This window comes from Thamnophis elegans, chromosome 1 (assembly GCF_009769535.1).
Source record: "Thamnophis elegans isolate rThaEle1 chromosome 1, rThaEle1.pri, whole genome shotgun sequence".
Lineage (NCBI taxonomy): Eukaryota > Metazoa > Chordata > Lepidosauria > Squamata > Colubridae > Thamnophis > Thamnophis elegans.
In genome coordinates, this window is record NC_045541.1 from 100,295,311 (window position 1) to 100,314,830 (window position 19,520).

General features: G+C 34.0%; 1 protein-coding gene across 7 annotated transcripts in view; it reads right to left on the reverse strand.

Annotated features, from left to right (window-relative positions):
- Positions 1-19,520, reverse strand: part of LOC116514119 (golgin subfamily B member 1-like) — a 52,681-nt gene that overhangs the window by 21,765 nt on the left and 11,396 nt on the right. For 3 of the 7 annotated variants that reach the window (XM_032225591.1, XM_032225584.1, XM_032225575.1), the window contains exons 10-20: positions 18,164-18,485; positions 17,280-17,389; positions 16,206-16,323; positions 15,116-15,207; positions 13,778-13,929; positions 6,327-6,480; positions 5,954-6,077; positions 4,968-5,098; positions 2,230-2,339; positions 1,592-1,760; positions 691-795 (exon numbers count right to left, since the gene is read on the reverse strand). In XM_032225591.1, the coding sequence (XP_032081482.1) occupies positions 691-795; positions 1,592-1,760; positions 2,230-2,339; positions 4,968-5,098; positions 5,954-6,077; positions 6,327-6,480; positions 13,778-13,929; positions 15,116-15,207; positions 16,206-16,323; positions 17,280-17,389; positions 18,164-18,485 (1,587 nt within the window). The remainder of the gene's footprint in view (positions 1-690; positions 796-1,591; positions 1,761-2,229; positions 2,340-4,967; positions 5,099-5,953; positions 6,078-6,326; positions 6,481-13,777; positions 13,930-15,115; positions 15,208-16,205; positions 16,324-17,279; positions 17,390-18,163; positions 18,486-19,520) is intronic. The other 4 variants (XM_032225621.1, XM_032225614.1, XM_032225606.1 and 1 more) reach the window with 3 other exon arrangements.

A 19,520-nucleotide genomic window follows, 5' to 3' on the forward strand; every position in this document is an offset into this window, starting at 1 on the left:
AGTATTTCAAGTGTGGTCTTATCAAGGTGTTATAAAGTGATAATAACACTTCACATGATCTTTTCCCTCTGTTGATACAGCCTAAGACTGCATTGGCTTTTTTGGCAGCTGAATCACATTGCTGGCTCATGCTTAGCATGAGACAGGGAGTTAAGAAAAATACAGTTAAAATTTCCTGGATTAAGGAAGTAATCATGATTCCTTCACCAACTGTATCTTTAGTTATATAGATATAGTTGTATAGAATGTGAAGGATGTAGGTTTTTATTTTATGTATAACGTACACTGAAGATAGCATTTAATTTCATTGTACGAGGTGCAACGACAATAAACTAACTAAACTAGCTAACTAACTAGTTAAGAGCCGAGGTGGCGCAGTGGTTAGGGTGCAGTACTGCAGGCCACTTCAGCTGACTGTTATCTGCAGTTCAGCGGTTCAAATCTCACCGGCTCAAGGTTGACTCAGCCTTCCATCCTTCCGAGGTGGGTGAAATGAGGACCCAGACTGTGGGGACGATATGGTGACTCTGTAAACCGCTTAGAGAGGGCTGAAAGCCCTATGAAGTGGTATATAAGTCTAACTGCTATTGCTATTGCTATTGCTAAGAAATGTTTTTTAACATGTATATATAGACTTGAATATACATAAACAATATTTTTACATAAACAACAATGCTTTAAGTTTTTTACCTTTTCTTTAAAGACAGACACTTTCTCTGTTAATTCATTGATAACAATTTTCTGTTCTGAACATTCTACTCCATAAGAACTGCATTTCTTCAAAACATCTTCCAGCTAAGTTCAAAAAAATATAGTTTTTAATTTGATATAATTAATTATAATTAAACCAAATAAATTATTTCATTATTAGCAATGTACGGTGCATGTAATTTAATAATGATAATTAATATATAATAATCTTGCAAAACATACTTTTCTTTAAAAGAAGCAAAATATAACTACAACTAAATGATAATTGACATTAAAAAGAAGTAAAATGATTAAATTTTCCCAAGCTAATATATTTACAGAAAGCTACAATTAAATCATTATAAAGTTAAAATAAATACTCTTCATTTCGGCTACAAGCAAATGAACGTCTGTTTTAACTATCTACTGTTCATAGCTATTACTCTATTGTATGACAATGAAAGTACAGTCACGTACTGATGGTAATTGGGGCTGGGAGTTCTGCCGCTAAGCAACGTGGTCACAAAGGGCATCATCATATGACTGCATAAACTTACAACAGCAATCCCAATTGATGTTAAGTGAATCTTGCACAGCCGCAACATCCCATGGTAACATGATCACCATTTGTGACCTTCTACCGATATCCCCCATTAACTCTACTTGTCAGAAGCTAGTAGTGAAGATTGCAAATGGTGATTATCTCACTGCACGGATGCTGCAACAGTTACAATTATGTGGCCTGGTAAGAAGTCCCTCTCATTCAACGTTATTATAACTCCAAATTATCACTGAACAAGAAATCTTTAAACAAAGACTACTCACTTTGACATGCAGGTGATTTTAAAGATTTCTTGGGGCTTGGAGATGTGTACGATCTATCTGGCTCAGTCCAACTTACCTTCTGTTCATTTTGCAAAAGTCTTTCGCTTAATTCTTTATTCAGAAGTTCTTTTTCCTGAAGTGATTTTCTTATATCTTCTATTTGTTCCAATCTTTCCACTGCACTTGAAAGCTTTTGCTCCTTCTCTGCCAGCAAAGTTTCAAATAGACTATTTCTTTCATTTAATCTGTCACAAAATAATTTTAGTTCTAGCTTTACCAATAATTTACTGTATTACCAATAATACAGCAAGCATTATTTATACACACATATATCAAACAGAGCGCGCAACACCTAATGTAATGTAGAATAGAACGTTCTTTTATACTTTTTTCCTAGGTCAGTTTTCAATTCTGATCCTTAACATCTCATAACCATGTAAAACAGATTTGAGGAAAGGACAGACTAATTCTAGATGCCTTTAGGGGGATGACAATGTCCAAATGATGAGGTGGTAGAGGATGAGATGACCAGTAGAGATCATGCTTTATGACTATTTATAGAAGACTCAAGCATTTCTAAATATCAGAAACCAATATCTATAGCAATAACCTGAGATAAGAGAGTTTGTTTTTTTAAATTATTATATGCAGTTAGAAAAATTTTAAAAGTCTAATAGGTAGACAGCAATCAAATTGTGCAATGTTTTATTTTACCCTTTAAGTTGCTCATTCAAGTTAGAAAGAACAAGTTGGTGCTTTTCTGTATCACGTGTTTGCTGGTTGCGAAGCTGTGCAAGTTGGGACCGCAAACGATCATTTTCATTCTGCAAAAAAATGATCTGCATGACTATCAATTGCACTGAATTTAAGACAATAATTCATTTTAAATTACACAAGTTAAAATTATGTAATTATAGCTAATGAACTACTTCCAAAGAAATACTTATATTACTTTAGTATATTCAAAATTTCTTTTGCAAGGGTTCGCCAAGTAATTTTACTATGAGACTATCAAACTGAAGAGACCCTGATGAGTTCATATAAAACACACCATGCTCGTGTATGCAGTGAAGGAGCGGCTTGCTTCAAGTTGTGAATCATAAAAATCAAACCTTATTTTAAAAAGTTCTAAAATTTATATTATACTCATAAGGCTTTATCTTTAAATATTGTTACTTCAGAATACATTTATTTTACTTTCACTGATTTTTATATGTGTTTTTCAAAAATTAAGCAAGGAAATAATTATGGAATTAAAACCAAAGCAAGCTCCACTGACATACAGAACTGGGTATGCTATCCAATTGGTTAGTCTACCCAACTTCACAGCACTACTGCACAAAGTTAAACTGCACACAAACATCAGCAATAAACAGAAAAAGGATCACATAAATCCAAAATCCATAAAAAAGTGGATAATTAGACATGTAAAATATCACTTCTAAAATAAGATGTAACTTAACAATGGGCATGACACACCTGTACAGCCCTCAATAGCTGCCCTTCTTCCTCTACATCAAATGTCACCTGTATTGAAATGTTTTGTTACAATCCAAATATGCATTGATGTTTCTTTGAGAAATCTGTCTTGTATTACACATGCGCACTTAGTAAGTTAACAGAATTATTAGAAACACACACAATATTCTATCTGTTCACATGAAGCTTAGAAAGGCAAGTATGCTTCACAGATGTTTTATGCAAATTAAATAGACAATCAACAAATATTTCAGATTTAGTTTTACTGATCTTATCATCACAAAGATTATTTTTATTATAAAAGTACTGCTTCTTCATTTCTCTGCATCTATTCCATATATATATATATATATATATATATATATATATATATATATATATATATATATATATATATATATATATATATCTCCACATACATATATATCCACATACATATATATCCCCCAAACTTTGTACAAGCTGTAATTATATAACATTACAGCCCAACCAGTGTCTAGGATGACTTTATTTGAATGACATGAAATCTGTGCACTTATAAAAATTAGCCAATGAAGAAGAATAAAAGACAGAAAATCTAATATAACTAATTATTTCTAATTTGCAATTGAAGATCTAAAAACAAGTTTGAGTTTGCATATTCTTTTTTTTTTCAGATGGAATGCTGTTGTTTTTATTGCAAATAAATCTACGTCCATCCTTGTATATCGTGTGACTATTTCCTTGTCTATACTGGAGTTTGTATTTGATGCCATTTAAAATATTTCACTAGTCTTTATTCAGAGGAGTCTGAGGTAGTACACCTCAGCATACCTGAAGCAAAATATAAGTAAAGCTATTTAGTAATAGATAATATTAATACATTTTAATATTTTTTAAATTTTATTTTAATTTTACATAATAAAAACAGAATATGACAATTAAAATAAAACAATAAACAAAGGAAGTTGTTTTTTCTCTCAGATGCCAAGTGAATAAGGAAAGTCTACCCTGTGCCAAAAAGATGGAAGTATGTACAGTTATGAATTCTAGAACTGAAGTACTGTTGGGGAAAACAGGCTCTCACTGAAAGTAGAATATGTTTTTGCTAAAGAGAGTATTTGGAAATGACTCCATTACTCAAGACTTGCTCATTTTCACCCAACCCAAATCAATGCATATTAAATGGTATGCATGTCTATCTGATAGATAGCCCTTGGGTTAGATCTGCAATTAGAACCAATTTTCTGTCGCTAAGTGATGCAATGGTAAAGTACATTATGTGACTCCTCTACTTAGTGATGGCACTCCCAATAGTCCCTTTGTCATTGTATCTCTAGGACTGTGTGGATCATTAAGTATGGACTTCATATTACTGTGATATGGGAAGATGAAGGAGTAGCAGGCAAGCAGGCCAGCAGGTAAAACTGGGAGTGAGAACTGTGGTGGGAAAGTATCACAAGCAGGAGCTGTGGGCAGATATGGAGTGTGAATGGGTGAGTGCTGCAGTGAAAAAGTGAGAGCAGGAGTGACTTGTGGGCCTTTGTCGGCTTTCCCACTGACTGTCATAAATGGTGATTACATAACCAGGGGACACTATAATAGCTGCAACTTACATGACCAGGGGGACTTATATTACCAGTCCCCCTCAGTCAGCGCTGTTATAACTTTGAAATGATCATTGAACAAGTGATCATAATCCAAGGCCTACCTGAACAAAGCCTATTAAAAAAGGTCAGCCACAAATATTTTATCTGCTTGTAGCTCATATACACATTTATGGTAATGAGGATATGTATTACTTACCTAAGAAAAAGCTTGCAGGGAATGGAATTAAATTATTATCCTGTCTCCATCTTACCTTTTTGCATCGTGTTCAAGCAAGCAAATTTATTTCAGTCCAGTTCATTTTTAGCACAGAATTCAGGTTAGGGAAAACTGATTAAAAGCAGTGAAACTATGGTAGAATGTGGCACCTGAATTCTAACACATACCTGCAGAGCTTCCATTCTACCTTGGAGCTGCAATTTGTCTTCCAGGTTTCCACATCTTTCCTCCAAAAAGAGAATCTGTTCTTGCAAATTATTTCTTTCCAATTCTAACTCTTCCACCACAGTCCGTAAACCTTTGTAATTCAAACAATATTTCCTTATTATTGTTGTTGCCCAAATACACAAACTATTCAATAAAACTATCATGCATATTTAATGGGAGAATAATGCCTTTCTGTAAGTACTTATATTAAAATCATTTTAAAGGTCTTTTTCATGATTAATCTCTGAAGCCTTCTTAAATTAGAAAAGCTTCAATGAATTAATGTAACTGATGAAGTGCTGCACTCTCAATTTTATTGTTCAATATTTCACACAAAGTTTGCTAATAAGAACTATTTTAAGTTTTACTTATTGTTATGTCTATTACATTATAAAACAGTTTTAAAAAACATTTGAAGAGTAAAAGACATTCTCTTCAGAATTTGTAGTTTTAGCACTATAAAGGAAAATTTATTAGGTGAAATGTGTTAGCAATTAACTGAACTTTAGGGGAGCCAGACAAAACAAATAAGATGCTTCATTTCAATAACTTAAATCACAGTTTATAAAATAATGTATCTGCATGCAACTGCAGCCTTTTCTATCTAAAATGGGACATCTATCCCTGGAACTGAAAACAGTAACTTGTGAAGGCACTATACAACTAGATTTTTTTAAAAAAAAATCCTTCTTACCATGAATGACAATAATCTTTACTCACAAAGGTGTATCCATGTTTCAACCAACCACTGAACTCTAGTTCTGAACCAAAACTAGACAGTTCATCCAGCACGCACATGCTTAAAAATGAAACAAAAAGGCAAACCAAAAAAAAATTCAACATAGATACAAACACAACATAATATGGTTTGTTGGTTGAATTTGAAAAAGAAAAAGACGGACAGACATTGTGCATGCTTTAATAAACTGTCTAGTGTTTGCCACACCTGTACTAGGAGAAGTGTACTCTGGCCACCAACCTCCCATGTTCTCTCCTTCAGCTGAATCAGTGCTATCCAAAGTGATGTTCAAGTCTTCGTAGCATTGTTTTCCATCAAAGCCGTAATCTTCCTAAATGCAAGAAAAATATACACACACTAAAATTAACATGCATAAAACCCCACATCTTACTATATAATACCCACTTCAAATGAAACCTTCCATAAATTAGTAAGGCAATCGTGCATTTCAAAAGCACTGGAATTAAATTAATTTCCTTCAGTGTCTCACTGCACATGTTAATGCAACACATATACCCTCAGAGTGCATCCACTGAAAAAATGTAGTACCCATTAAGATATCAATATATTGTCAACTTACCTGGAGTTTCCTGCTGGACTGAGTAGTCTTCTTTCTCTCCAATGGCATCCTGCCAATTCCCTGGCCTGTGGCCAATTCCTCCTCCAGCTCCTGTTGCCCTGAGACTATGGCTGGATCAGAGCAGCCAGGAAAGAACCAGTCATCCTCAATCAGTTTTGTGCCACAGGAAAGCAATCACATTATCAGACCAAAAAAAAAGCAAACTATCTACATTCAAAAGGATTACTGACACAGAGAGATTTATGAAGTTACAGATGCACTCTAGAACTTCATTCTCCTTGTGATTTCCCCCACTACAGAACACCAATACATAATCAGCTTTTCATTATTTCCAAAGAAGCCACAGAGGGTATTGATCTCATGGGCATCATTTTTAGATTAAAAAAAAAATATGTATATGAATACTGGCAAAAAGGGCAGCCACTTTCATATTCAAGTTAAATTTAAATTAAGTCTGCCATACAGACAGGTCTGTGACTAAAAAGCTGTTTGATTATTTTCATCTAATTTCCATGTATTTTGGTGTGCTGAAAACAAATAAAATATTGAAAAAACTCCTAGACGTAATGATTTGCCACATCATGCAAAATTGTCTTCAAATTTATCATTTTTTTAAAAAAAATGGTATTTTTTTAATACTACGGGTTTTAAACCAAATTTAAAGTCCAAATTACTATTAATTAATTCATATAAATGCATATGAAATGCCAAAAAAATCTTAAGGGGTTTGTCCGAGTTATGTAAAAAAAATATAGCACTGTAAATCTGATGGTCAGCAAAATATACATAAGCTGAGCAAGTTTTAAGTCTGTGCTTCTAATGATAGAAGGGGTTAATCTTTCCTGAAGAATCCAGTGGGAGGGAGACACAGGGCAGATAGCAGCATCTCGGGTCAGTGCAGGGGGCGATGCCAGCACTGTGATGTCTGGTGTACAGACACAGAGCTGCTCTCTCCTGCATGCCACACTTGTGCACGAATCATCATCAGGTTCTTGGTTCTAGGCTGGTCACACTTTTTCATCGCAACTCATCTTAGCTCATCATTCTTCAACCGGAGCCATGTTATGGCTCCGCGAAAGTGTATTAATTTGCCAGACAGTTTCTGTTTCATCTGTGATGAATATACAGTGTTGAAGCAACAGCAGAATATTATAGACTTTGTGAAAAAAGTATACTTTGAATACTTTGGACTAAAAATTGGAGATCAAGATAAAGTTTGGGCGCCTCATAAAGTGTGCAAACGGTGTGTTGAGGACCTCCGAAACTGGTTCAAGGGTAAGAAAAAATCTTTCCATTATGGGATTCCTATGATATGGCGAGAGCAAAAGAACCATAGTGATGACTGTTACTTTTGTTCCTGCGATGTGAAAGAGTTTAATTCCAAATGGAAACATTCTATTTCATACCCCAATCTTCACTCAGCAATTCGTCCCATCCCCCATAGCGCAGATGTACCAGTACCCAAGCCCCCTGCTATCTTGGAAGAGATACCTAGCTCCAATGAAGGTGAAGTCATACCTGAACCAGATGATGAATCAAGTTCTGACTTTGAAGATGATACAAGACCAAAATTGTTTTTTCAGGAAGAGAGGAATGATTTGGTAAGAAACTTGAATCTTCCCAAAAATTTCCACTTGAGTTACTCAGATCAAGGTTGAAAAGCAGGAATTTATTGTTGCCAGGAATGTCATTTTCATGGTTCAGACATCGTGAAAAGGAGTTCGTTTCTTAATTCGCCCAGGAAGACAAGTTGGTTTATTGCATCGATGTCGAAGGTCTGATGGGTCAATTTAAAATCCAATATGATTCAGAGCAATGGCGTCTTTTTATAGATTCTTCAAAAAGAAGTCTCAAAGCAGTTTTATTCCACAACAATTTTTATGTTTCCATACCTGTAGGTCATTCCGTACACTTGAAGGAAACCTACGGGAACTTGGGATTGGTTCTTTGTAAACTTAAATATGAAGACCATGGTTGGCAAGCGTGTGGAGACTTGAAGGTCTTGTGCATGCTGCTCGGGCAACAAGCTGGGTATACCAAATACCCTTGTTTTCTGTGTCTATGGGTCAGTTGAGACCGACAAAAATCACTGGACCAAGAAGAGTTGGCAGCCGAAGGTGCTAACAGTCGGTGAAAAAAATGTCCTCTGAGAAACTTTGGTACCTTCCCATAAAGTTCTTCTACCACTTCTCCACATAAAATTGGGATGGATGAAGCAATTCGTAAGGTCACTTTTGGAAGTGGAGAATGCTTCAAATACTTGGTCACCAAGTTTCCATGCCCATCGGAGGCAAAATTGAAGGATGGTGTGTTCGTCGGACCAGACATTAGAAGGCTTATAGTTGATCAAGAATTTGTCAATACCATGACAGATCCTCAAAAAGAAGGGTGGATTGCATTTAAAGAAGTCGTACAGAAATGTTTAGGTAATAACAAAGATCTTCACTACAAAAAGATCGTTGGAAGAATGCTGAAAGCATTTCGAGCTTTAGGTTGCCTGATGAGTTTGAAAATGCATTTCCTCCAGTCCCACCTTGACTACTTTCCTGAAAATTTGGGAGCTGTGAGTGAGGAACAAGGTGAACGATTCCACCAAGACATTAAAGAGATGGAAAGGAGATACCAGGGAAAATGTAGCATTACAATGGTGGCAGACTACTGTTGAATGCTTCAGAGAGACATTCCAGATGCTACTCACATGCACCAAGAGGAGCCTCACAAGGAAGAAGAATCGAGTTTAGTGTGTGTAGATGAGCTCATTTCAGTTCAAAAAAGGATATTCATGAAAATATTGTAATAAAATTTTAATTTTATAAGTTTATTTTCATTTATTTTGAGGTATTGCCTTATTTAACATAGTTACCTAAATTGTCAGGAAACGTGATATCCTATGACAAAATGGAGGTCATTTTTGAATTCAGCGCACCAAAAAACATAAATATTACATTCAATGTAATCTTTGTATTACGTGGAATAACCAAAATAGCTCTTGAAAAATTTTTTTTTTGCAGATCTGTGATGTATGTGACAAATGTGTAATCACATTTCACAAAACAAAACAAGTTGTGCTTAGTTTTTTACTACCAAAAAGAGCTCTTGTTTCAAGTAATATGAGGAAGTCACAAGACTGTATCACACACTGCAAACTGGCATTAAGCCATAACATTGAGTGTTAAAATAATAGAATAATTTGTCAAGAACACACAATAATTTCTAAATACAGTAACTTAAACAATTGCATTCCTTGTCAAAAAGTAATTCTTTAAGCACATTCCCATCTGTTTTGTGTGATTAGCAAAGAACAAACATTTGAAATTTTAATATAAAGCAGACAAAGATCAGCAAGAATTAAGATAAAGTTGGCTCCATACTTTGCTCAAAGTATGACTCAATTTTTCTAAAAATGAACAACTGCTATCATTTTAAATAATAAAAATATGTAACAGAGGCAAAAATTCAAGTTTATAGACTTCATAAATATCATGGTCTGGAAATTTGAGAGTCAGTGATTCTTTTATAATGTAATAAAAGATTCTGCATTTCTTCACATATTATTTTATGGATAAAAATCCAACACTACAAAAGAGAAAGTTCTATGCATAGCAGCCCTTTCTTATCCCTCCTCACTTCTGCAGTCCCAAAGACTTTTCTAATCTACTGAAGAAAAGTCACTTGTTCTCTAGAAAATATTTTAAAAGTGGACCGGTGGCTGTAGGAAAGAAAGGGAACTATACCTTCCCTATTCTGTTGATGGAAGCAACAGCAGGCACCTATCCTAAAAAATTCCAGGTGAGGAAATGAACCTGATATTTTTCTATTTCTACAAATAGAATACACAAGAGCTTGGGGATCTATGCTATGTATAGTACTTAAACAATATAATTTGTTTCAAACAAATCCTAGAAAAGGGCTCATAAAAATGATTATGTCCATGGAAATTCATGAGACCAAATCATCTGGACAAAAATTATGGGAGGAAGGGAATGACAATGCTCTAGATATATTGAGGAAATGGAAGTGTAAGTTGAAGAAATTAGAATGGTTGCATAAAGAGCTCTCCGATAGTTCAGGAAGCCTAAAGTTCAGAATGAACTGAAAAAGAAGATACCTGGGTTGGGAGAATGGATCAAAATAAGTAAGGATTTGGGTAAGAAAATACCTAGCTGCTTTGAATTAATTCCAGTCTGCATGGGTTATATTTTAGGATGCTTAAATAAGAGTGGCAGATGTAATCCCGGAATCACTGATTGTAATCTTAGAGATCTCCAGGAAATGCCAGAGAGAGTTCCAAAATAAGGAGGAATTTCCCAACCATGAGAATTGTGAGGCAATAAAGCAGCTTATGCAGGTCTTTCATTGCTGGAGGTTTGCAAGGGAGACTGGACAGCCATTTTTCTGGGATAGTATAAGGATTCTTGCCCTTGGCTTGGATCAAGACCCTACCATTCTATAATTCTATGATAAAATCAGGCACACCAATAAAACAAAACAAAAAATAGGAAAAATAATATTTTTTTTAGAATGTAATAGGTAATACTCAGTTGTGTAGCAACAGAAATTTAAAGGTAAGTCAATTCATATAGTAATATTTTCTCTCTTTATTGCTGTAGCCCTTGCTCTCCCAGGGCATAACAACATGATGAAAGTTTTATTTTTTTATATATCCCAATGTATGTAAACAAGTGCTTAAATCACATAGTTGTGGCCACTATCTTGATTTTTTTAATACTACCGAAGATTATGGAGTAGGCAGCAACACATATAATTTCAAAGAGACTGAAGTATTTTAACTGAACTCTTATGATCACTGATATGTCAGTCAACTGTGCATTAATATCATGCTAATATGTATGCTAATGCATAATGCTATGGCTGTATCCACTGATATATACTACTCTGGTTCCATCTGGCGGAGTAGACTGAATCACATAGATTCTCCTGGGAGGTTTTCCAATAATATAAACAAAGGTTTCAGAATGTATATAGCAAGATGGAGAATTAGCTAAAATAATCTTACATCTGTTTATATAATCATCCAGTTTACAAATACTCTTACCATACGCAACTTTGGATCCAATCCTATAACAACATAGCATTTGCTTACTTCAGTGATTCTGTACCAACAAACACTTCATGTAATATCTAATAATTAGAATAGAAGAGCTATAGAGAAATTGAGTGGGATTACTACCTAAATTGTAGAACTTAGAAACAATGTACTTTTCCAATTTATGAATATTTTCATCTTTCCAATTTTCAGAGGGAAAATGTATTTAAATGAGTTATAGATAAAAAGCTGAACATCATAATTCACATCTAATGGTGCCATGCTGTTACAAACTTTGGATAAGATAAATATTAAGGACTACAGTACAAAATCAAAAATAAATTGGAGATTCAACATAGTTTAAAAATTTGAATATGGTTTAGAAGAGCTTAATGACATTCTTTGATATTAAACTATGATTTATTATAAATTATGGCTTCTCAGTTAAATATGGAGCCAACTATTAGTACAAAAAAAATGAGATGGTTATGTTAACATAAATGAAGCATAGGTATTACAAAGGGAAAGAAAGCATGTTAACAAAACAGCTTTTGTAACTTATGCTAATTAAAAAAAATAGCACCACAAACAGCTGGTATAGCACACTATTGAAAATTTTCCGCAAAATACACTACAGAGGAAAACTACCAACAGTATGTTATAGGCTGTTGTGGCTGCAGAATCCTGCATGCACAAAACTGATGGGAAACTATGTTCTCAGTGGCTGACCAAATCGCAGTGGAGGTTAGGAGTGGAGGGGAAAGGGACACCAAGCACTCATCGGGTTTAACCACATTGGGATGACGGTGGGGAACAAAACAGAAAAGTCATGCTTAACCCAATAGAAAATGCAAAATTAACTACAAGCCAAACACATAGGAAGATAAATAACTCATCATATTAATGCAATATAAACAGAACTTTAAAATGTTGTCTTTCATCTGCCTTTAGACTGTTATGGCCAAAGATCTGGCATACAAGCACATTTTGTTTAGCACATTGAATATATGGCATGTAATTTGCTACCCTATGAAATATTGTATCCATTTGAGGATTTATTTTTATCTATGTCCTTCGACTATTGGCAGAATGCAGAGATTTCAATAATGGGAAAGAAAACAAGTATGGGATTTATTTATTTAATGGGATTTAGGGACTGTACAACACTTCAGGTTTGATTCTATAGAGGTTTATAGCAGGTAGTCAAACAAACATTGTATTTATCTGTTGCTCTTTATAGTAGCTGGTGTTTCATGATTGCCCTTCACAGACTTTAAAGAGATGCAGACAAATGTCATATTTATATATAACATTTGGTATAAAAGAGTGATGACTATGCATTCTGAAGCATTTTGGAAATTAAAACCAAAGTATTCCACAGCTCTGTTAGACGTAGAAAAAGTGTTCAACATGTGGGTAATAAGCATTTTGTTTACATTAATACTGTGGAGTGTCTTTAAATATTAATTAACATTTTAAAAACTAACCTAGAGCAAAGTAACATGCCATGTTGTTCAACTAATATAAAACTTTTGAGTTAATTTGCTAAATTAACATAAGTATATAATGAGTGTTTTTATAAAAAAAAATACCAATGTTGTTGAGTATCTTTATTACAATACCAATGCTTGTTTAGTAAGGCTTAAAATAATTTTAATAAAAATATGCAAACAAGGCAAAACTCCTACAGAATTAAATTCTGTAAATTCTGAGGACCTATGATTGATATCTTAAACAATTTTAATATTTATTCCATGTATGCGAATTGCAAATCACATTTAAAAAAAGAAGTTTTAAAGAAAATTTCTTTTTGTGTTCCTAGCACCACAAGAACATAGTATTCGATTAAAACTATAGTTATTTTAGTGTTTATTATACTTTGTCTGCACAATGCACAAGTGAGATGCAAAGGACTTATGGGCTCAGATGTTCCAAAAAGTCAGTACAAAAATTCTTAGTACTTAAACCTTTTCAATTTGTGCACTATTTAGGAATATATATATACTATATTGCCAAAAGTATTCACACACAACTGAGTCTATGTGGATGGGTGAGCAAATACTTTTGGCAATATAGTGTATTATATATTGGTGCAGATAAACCAAATAGTTTTGTTCTTTGTACTCTGCTCTACGGCATATGCAGTAATTACAGGTAATTGTAACTCCTTAAATCAGACTGCAAGGTAAACTAGGCACAGGCAGATAGATAGATGCTGCTAAATGTCTCATTAAATGATTTTCACTAGATTGCCACAGTAAATCAAACATATATGCATGTATATATTTTTATACATATACAGTACATTGACTAAAACTGTCAATGAGCTTGGTAGCTCATTGTCAAATGACATATTTGACAATCCATCCAAGTGATGTAGTAACATTTCAAGCAAATTAACTCACCTTCTCTCTCTTCCTCAATCTGTGCCATTCTTAGAGCCATAGCAGTTTTTTCCTCTCTGATTTCAGGGTGCATATCCTCAGATTCAGATACAGCTTCTTGCCATTCCAAAAGCGGACTCTGTAATTCATCCGCACTGCCTGATTCACTAGCCTGAACCAAATTAAGTTAGGGCATGAGAATAATTAATCAGTTCAATAAAACTGATAAACAGAATAATTTGGCAAACAGTAACTTGTAAGAAGCAGCACACTGATGCCAGATTAAAATTTACAGGTATTTTGTTCTTACACTGACCAATTCGAAGCCAATGTTAAGTATATAAGCAGAACTTGAGTGCAAGAAGTACCTTTCCAGCTTTGTTCCCAAGTAAGTGGCACTGGGAAACCTACTGCTTGAGACATCACAATAATATATTATTGAAATAACTAGCTGCCATTATTATTCATATTCTATAGAAATGTATCTTTTTTAGAGATAGTGTCACAGTTGATTATTTTATTGGACAAATACAGAGTAAAGTTCTTTATAAATATTTTGAATCTCCTACTGTTTAACTTCATTCAGTATGTCTGAATTCTAGTTTTGTGACACAGGAATTTTTTTTTCTGCAATCCAGTTTTTCCAACATGCAAAACTGTATAAATATTTATAATGCTTTTGTGCTTCACCTCTATTCTCTAAAGTATAAAATTCCCCCCAAAGTATGGTAAGTTTCCCTTATAGGAGAACTAATCCTGACCCTGTAACTCTATGGATATGCTTTTTTGCAGTTCAACAAAATCCTTAGGAAGTTGCATAATATTCCATATACAGCAATACACTACCAAACCAAAGTGTATCTAATTTAGGACGAAGATAATATTTTATCTTGAAACATTATAAATTTGTCCTCCTCATCCTTGGATAGAGAGATCTTTTTATTTCTTTTTTGTATCTTTGTTTGGTTCCCCATTGTTAAAGCTTTGCTGTTTTATTACAAAACTCCTTTCTTTAGGGAACTGGCAGATTTTAGAAACAAGTTTGTTCAGCCAGAGGAAAGATCAAAAGAAAAGCAGATAAAAGTTCAATAAAGATTTTTTTTCTTTAAACATGTGTTTTGAAACCACTCTAGCCCACTTTTGAGAACCATAGTTTAAATATTAGTAGAATGGTATAGAATATTATGTCTACAGACAGCATAGTGATTCACAATTTATCACAAAACATTTCCATCATTATGGCAAATTTAAAGTGCTTTCCATTTATTTCTTGTTATTTAACCACTTATAAAGACATTCAATATATTAATTAACTAGTAATTAATACTTATGTTAAAGATATTCCCAACATGGCAGACCTGTGAAGCTGCTCTCTTTGTAACTTGTTCAAGATCCGCTTGAAGTTTTCGCTGCTGTTCTTCATAAATTTCCAGTTTAGCCAAAAGTTCTTCTGTAATGAAAATTGTTTCCATCATAAGTATACTATAATCCACAGGTTTTTGTAATATGTTTAGGCAAGAAAATGTAAGTTCAAGGTTTTGGTATATAAAACATTTACATTCAAAACTTGTTCAGGTAAAAAGTCTCCTTTTGAGTCAAAAACAACTATTCCAACATCATTAAGAATGGGTCGATATTGTTATAGCCATTCTGGAAGTGTTATAAAACCCTGCTTCAAGCTCAAATTATTTCCAGAATAGTTGGTACGGCTTCAGAACACTATCAGTAAGCACAGTGCATCTTGAAATAGGGTTTTTCAAGGTCAACACTTTTTGAATCTAAGGCTTTATGCATTGGTCTTACTTCAAATTAGAAGTACAGAAACATGGAAGCATGACATAAAATATCATCCATCTCTCTCTACTCGGAGATAGCAAAGGAAAATGGAGATTATTTTGCTAGATTAATATATATCCCTTCCTGTAACTAATGAACATCAGGACCAACTATAACTAATAGAAGAATGAGAGAGCATCAGCCCACAATCAATGATTAACTGCCCTGGGTATTTAAAAAAAGTCTATTGCTTTCTTTCTAATTAGGTTTAATGCTGATTTTAAATTATATGCTAAGGAGAAAGTTGGAATGTGTAATATAATGCTGTTCTCCCTCAGGTAACATTTGTGAGATGTCATAGCATGAATTATATAATGTCGATGTTATTTATTTATTTTGCATTGCAGTCAAGCTACTCACTAAGTATAGTGTGCAAAAGTTCAGATGCTTTTTTGAGCTTCAAGGCAGGATCAAATGTGCAGTCAGAAAAAGGTTATTTTTGCTGGTGCAATAAACATTTCTGTGTCTATTGTATCTACAAATTTTACTTATTATAGTTCACAATTCATAAGTAGCAAAATGAACAATTAAACAGAGACTATACACATTATTTTTCTGCATCATTTTAAGGTAGATACCTTTCAAAATGACAGTAAGTTTATCATTATTTACCATTTTGAGTTTTATATTCCAAATATGTATGCAATGTTGACTGCAGCTCTTCTTTTTCATTCTTTAATTCAGAAATCTGATCTTGTAAGGCAGTTATGCTGCTATTCATTGGTGTAACCTAGAAAAAAAAAAGTCAATTTCTGACAATATGTAAATATGTAAAAAAACAAAATGAGACAAAATCTGGTAAGGTCTTTGATACATTTGTGTAATCCCATAATATAAACATATCCCTTAAGTTGCAGCAGAATTATACCATCAGTTCCATAGTTAAATTATTATTTTTACTAATCAATTTTTCAACTATAGTACCCATGTTTTCCCGAAAATAAGACCGGATCTTATTTTCTTTTGGGCCCCAAAATAAGTACTAGGGCTTATTTTCAGGGAGTGTCTTATTTTCCACCCCTGTATGGGAGGCTTACATCTTCTGCTTGCTTGCAGCGAGGCTGGAGGCTGCATGATTCAATAGCGCTGCTGTCGTGAGGTAGGAGGTGATGTAGCTCCCCCATATGCCCACGGCTTACCTCAGGATCCCGCAGCCAGGCCATCTACACTCCAATACCTGCCTCGCGGGTCGCGGCATCAGCACATCACTCAGCCTCCTGTTCTATTGTGGCCACGAGCAAACAGAAGTAAGGTGATGGCCACGTGGGTTCCTGCTGCACATGGCTGCTGGTGCTGATGCCATGAGGCTGGTGTCAGGGCATGAATGGCCTGGCTGCAGACGCCCTGAGGTAAGCTGATGCGGGGCATGTGGGATAACTCCACAACTCCAGTGCCTTGCAGCAGTGGCACTGCAAGCAACCAGACGGAATGAGCGAGTGGCCAGCTGTGCAGGTGCTTAAGTAAGGCTTATTTTGGGGTAGGATTTATATTAGGCACACATGAAAACATCTGCTAGGTCTTATTTTCTGGATAGGTCCTATTTTTGGGGAAACAAGCTATTTTCTGAAGAAACGACTTTAAACCAAGAAAAACATTACTTTATATCTTATCATTAAACAAAACTTTGGCATCTACATCACTAAAGCGGGCACATAAGATTAAAATGTGTGTAAACATTTAACATACATTTTTAAGTTCATCTTCAAGTTGTCTGATTCTGGATTTGGACCATGCTTTCATCTTAAGGAATTTAGCTTCTGATTTGCTAGCCTCTTCTGTTTTCAGTTTTACTTGCACTTAAACAAACAGGCAAACTCAATCATTATTTAGAACTACATCAAAACTATTAATATAACATATTACTTAGATTGTTTTCTTATCAGTGACATATGCTTAGGAGAGAATTTTCTAAGACTTGCCCAATGTGAGACACTAGATATTTCTTTAATTATTCTTTACTTAGGGACAAAATCTTGCCAGATTAAGCTATTTGCATAACTACAGATATACTCTGGGGATAGCTAAGGAGGAGCCATTTAACTGTCTTCCTTCTAACCAAACTTGACAAGCTCCACTGACTCAGCCCCTTCCTCCTGGGAATCCAGACTACATTCCACCATGAGCTATATGCCCTGCCAAAACTCCTCTTTGATAGCCCCAAGAGGCCTCCCCCAAGATCACACTATTAAATTTGTCAGTAAACTGTAGGATTATGCAAAAAACTCTGATTTTTAAAATAAACAGTAAATATTAATTCTCTATTAGACTTAACACAACTATTAATCATTAAAGGAATTCCAACTCTTCCAAATATAATAGTGGTGTCAGCTTCTGACATCATTGCTGCACTATCATGCCCTCTTTAAGAAACTAAAAGATTTGTTTAAAGAGATATAACCATCTACTCTACACAGACTGGAGAGGAGATAATAACACTTTATCTTTAGTGTGACTGCACTGAAAACCTGTGTAAAATCTGTCCACAAAGGTGTCTCTCCGCTAATAAAAACAGAATCAACTCTTCAATGTAGTAAGCAAGCAGTTTTAAGGGTTGTTGTCCATTATATTACCTTCTAAATGTTCCAACTTTTGCTTAATAATAGCATCCAAATCAACGGCTTGCTCCAAATTACTTTCATTTCCAGAAATTAATTCATCAATTTTTTTCTGTAGCTGAAGCAGTGTCTGATCTTTTTCCTGAAGCTCTGTTTCATGCATTTCTTGTATCTCCTGATGATCAGCATTGTACTTCTCTCTGGCTTTCCTCATTTCGTTCTCATGTTTCTCCATCATGTCTCTCAGCTGGGCTCGCATTATGTGCTTTTCTGCATCCAGTTTGGATTGAAGATTGTCTTTCTCTGATTCAAGGCGGTTCAGTTGTTCGTTCATTTCCTGGATTAAAAGAAGTTGAGACAATAAAACTGCAAGTTCCTTTAATTATATGCATATAATTAACATATGTAAAACAGCATGTAAGATACACAAAATTATAAATGGGAGAAAAACTATTCTCAAGGAGCAAAATATTGTTCTGTATTGAGTAAAATATGTATTAAATTTATTACCATTTGAGGGAAGAACATTTAGAGCATGGTAATAATTAAAAACTATGCTGTAATTAGCAGCATTGGAAGATTTAAAAAGTGTCAACTGCACAATCAAAATGACATATTGCTGACATTTTTTCTTCAATTATTTTTGAAAATGAAATTAATATTTAAGGAAACATTATAAAGAAAAATATATCAACTATACAATATCTATAAATCCAGGCATTTTAAACAGCTTTCAGTAATTCTGTTTCATATCTTTTATAGTATTGTTGTTTCTTATTGATGTATTCTTATTGATTTGTGTAAAGTTTGCAAATATCAGGATGAAGAAAATGCTACATTATTTTGAAGAATAAATTAAGCACTATGGTCAGATTCCCTCCTCACCAAAGTAATCCCACATTTTTCTAAATCAGCAGTATATGGGAAGAGATAAGTGTCCAAATTATAGCAAAAAAATTATTACAACGTTAAGAAATAGTTAAACAAACATTATCTAAAATGCTCCCATGTGCATATTTTTCATCATTGTCCAGTTCATTTTATGATATGCACCCATAAACAAGCAATATAAAAATGTTAACCACTACTGTTCAAAAAATAATTATTAAAAAACCCATAAATTAAGCTTTTTGAAGAAGCTCTTCAGATTCTCACTAACAAATCAGAGCTTGTTATTTTTTTTTAATCATGTGAGTTTTCCTTTTCTTTTAGCACTACCTCAACATTTAACCACTATGGATTAAAAGTACAGCATAAGAATACAAGACACATATGATCAATCAATTTGAATGAAAGGAAATGCAATAAAAAGTGACTAATAAACTGCATTCTAATTTAAAACTACTCTATTTTTTTTATATAATGGGCAGTG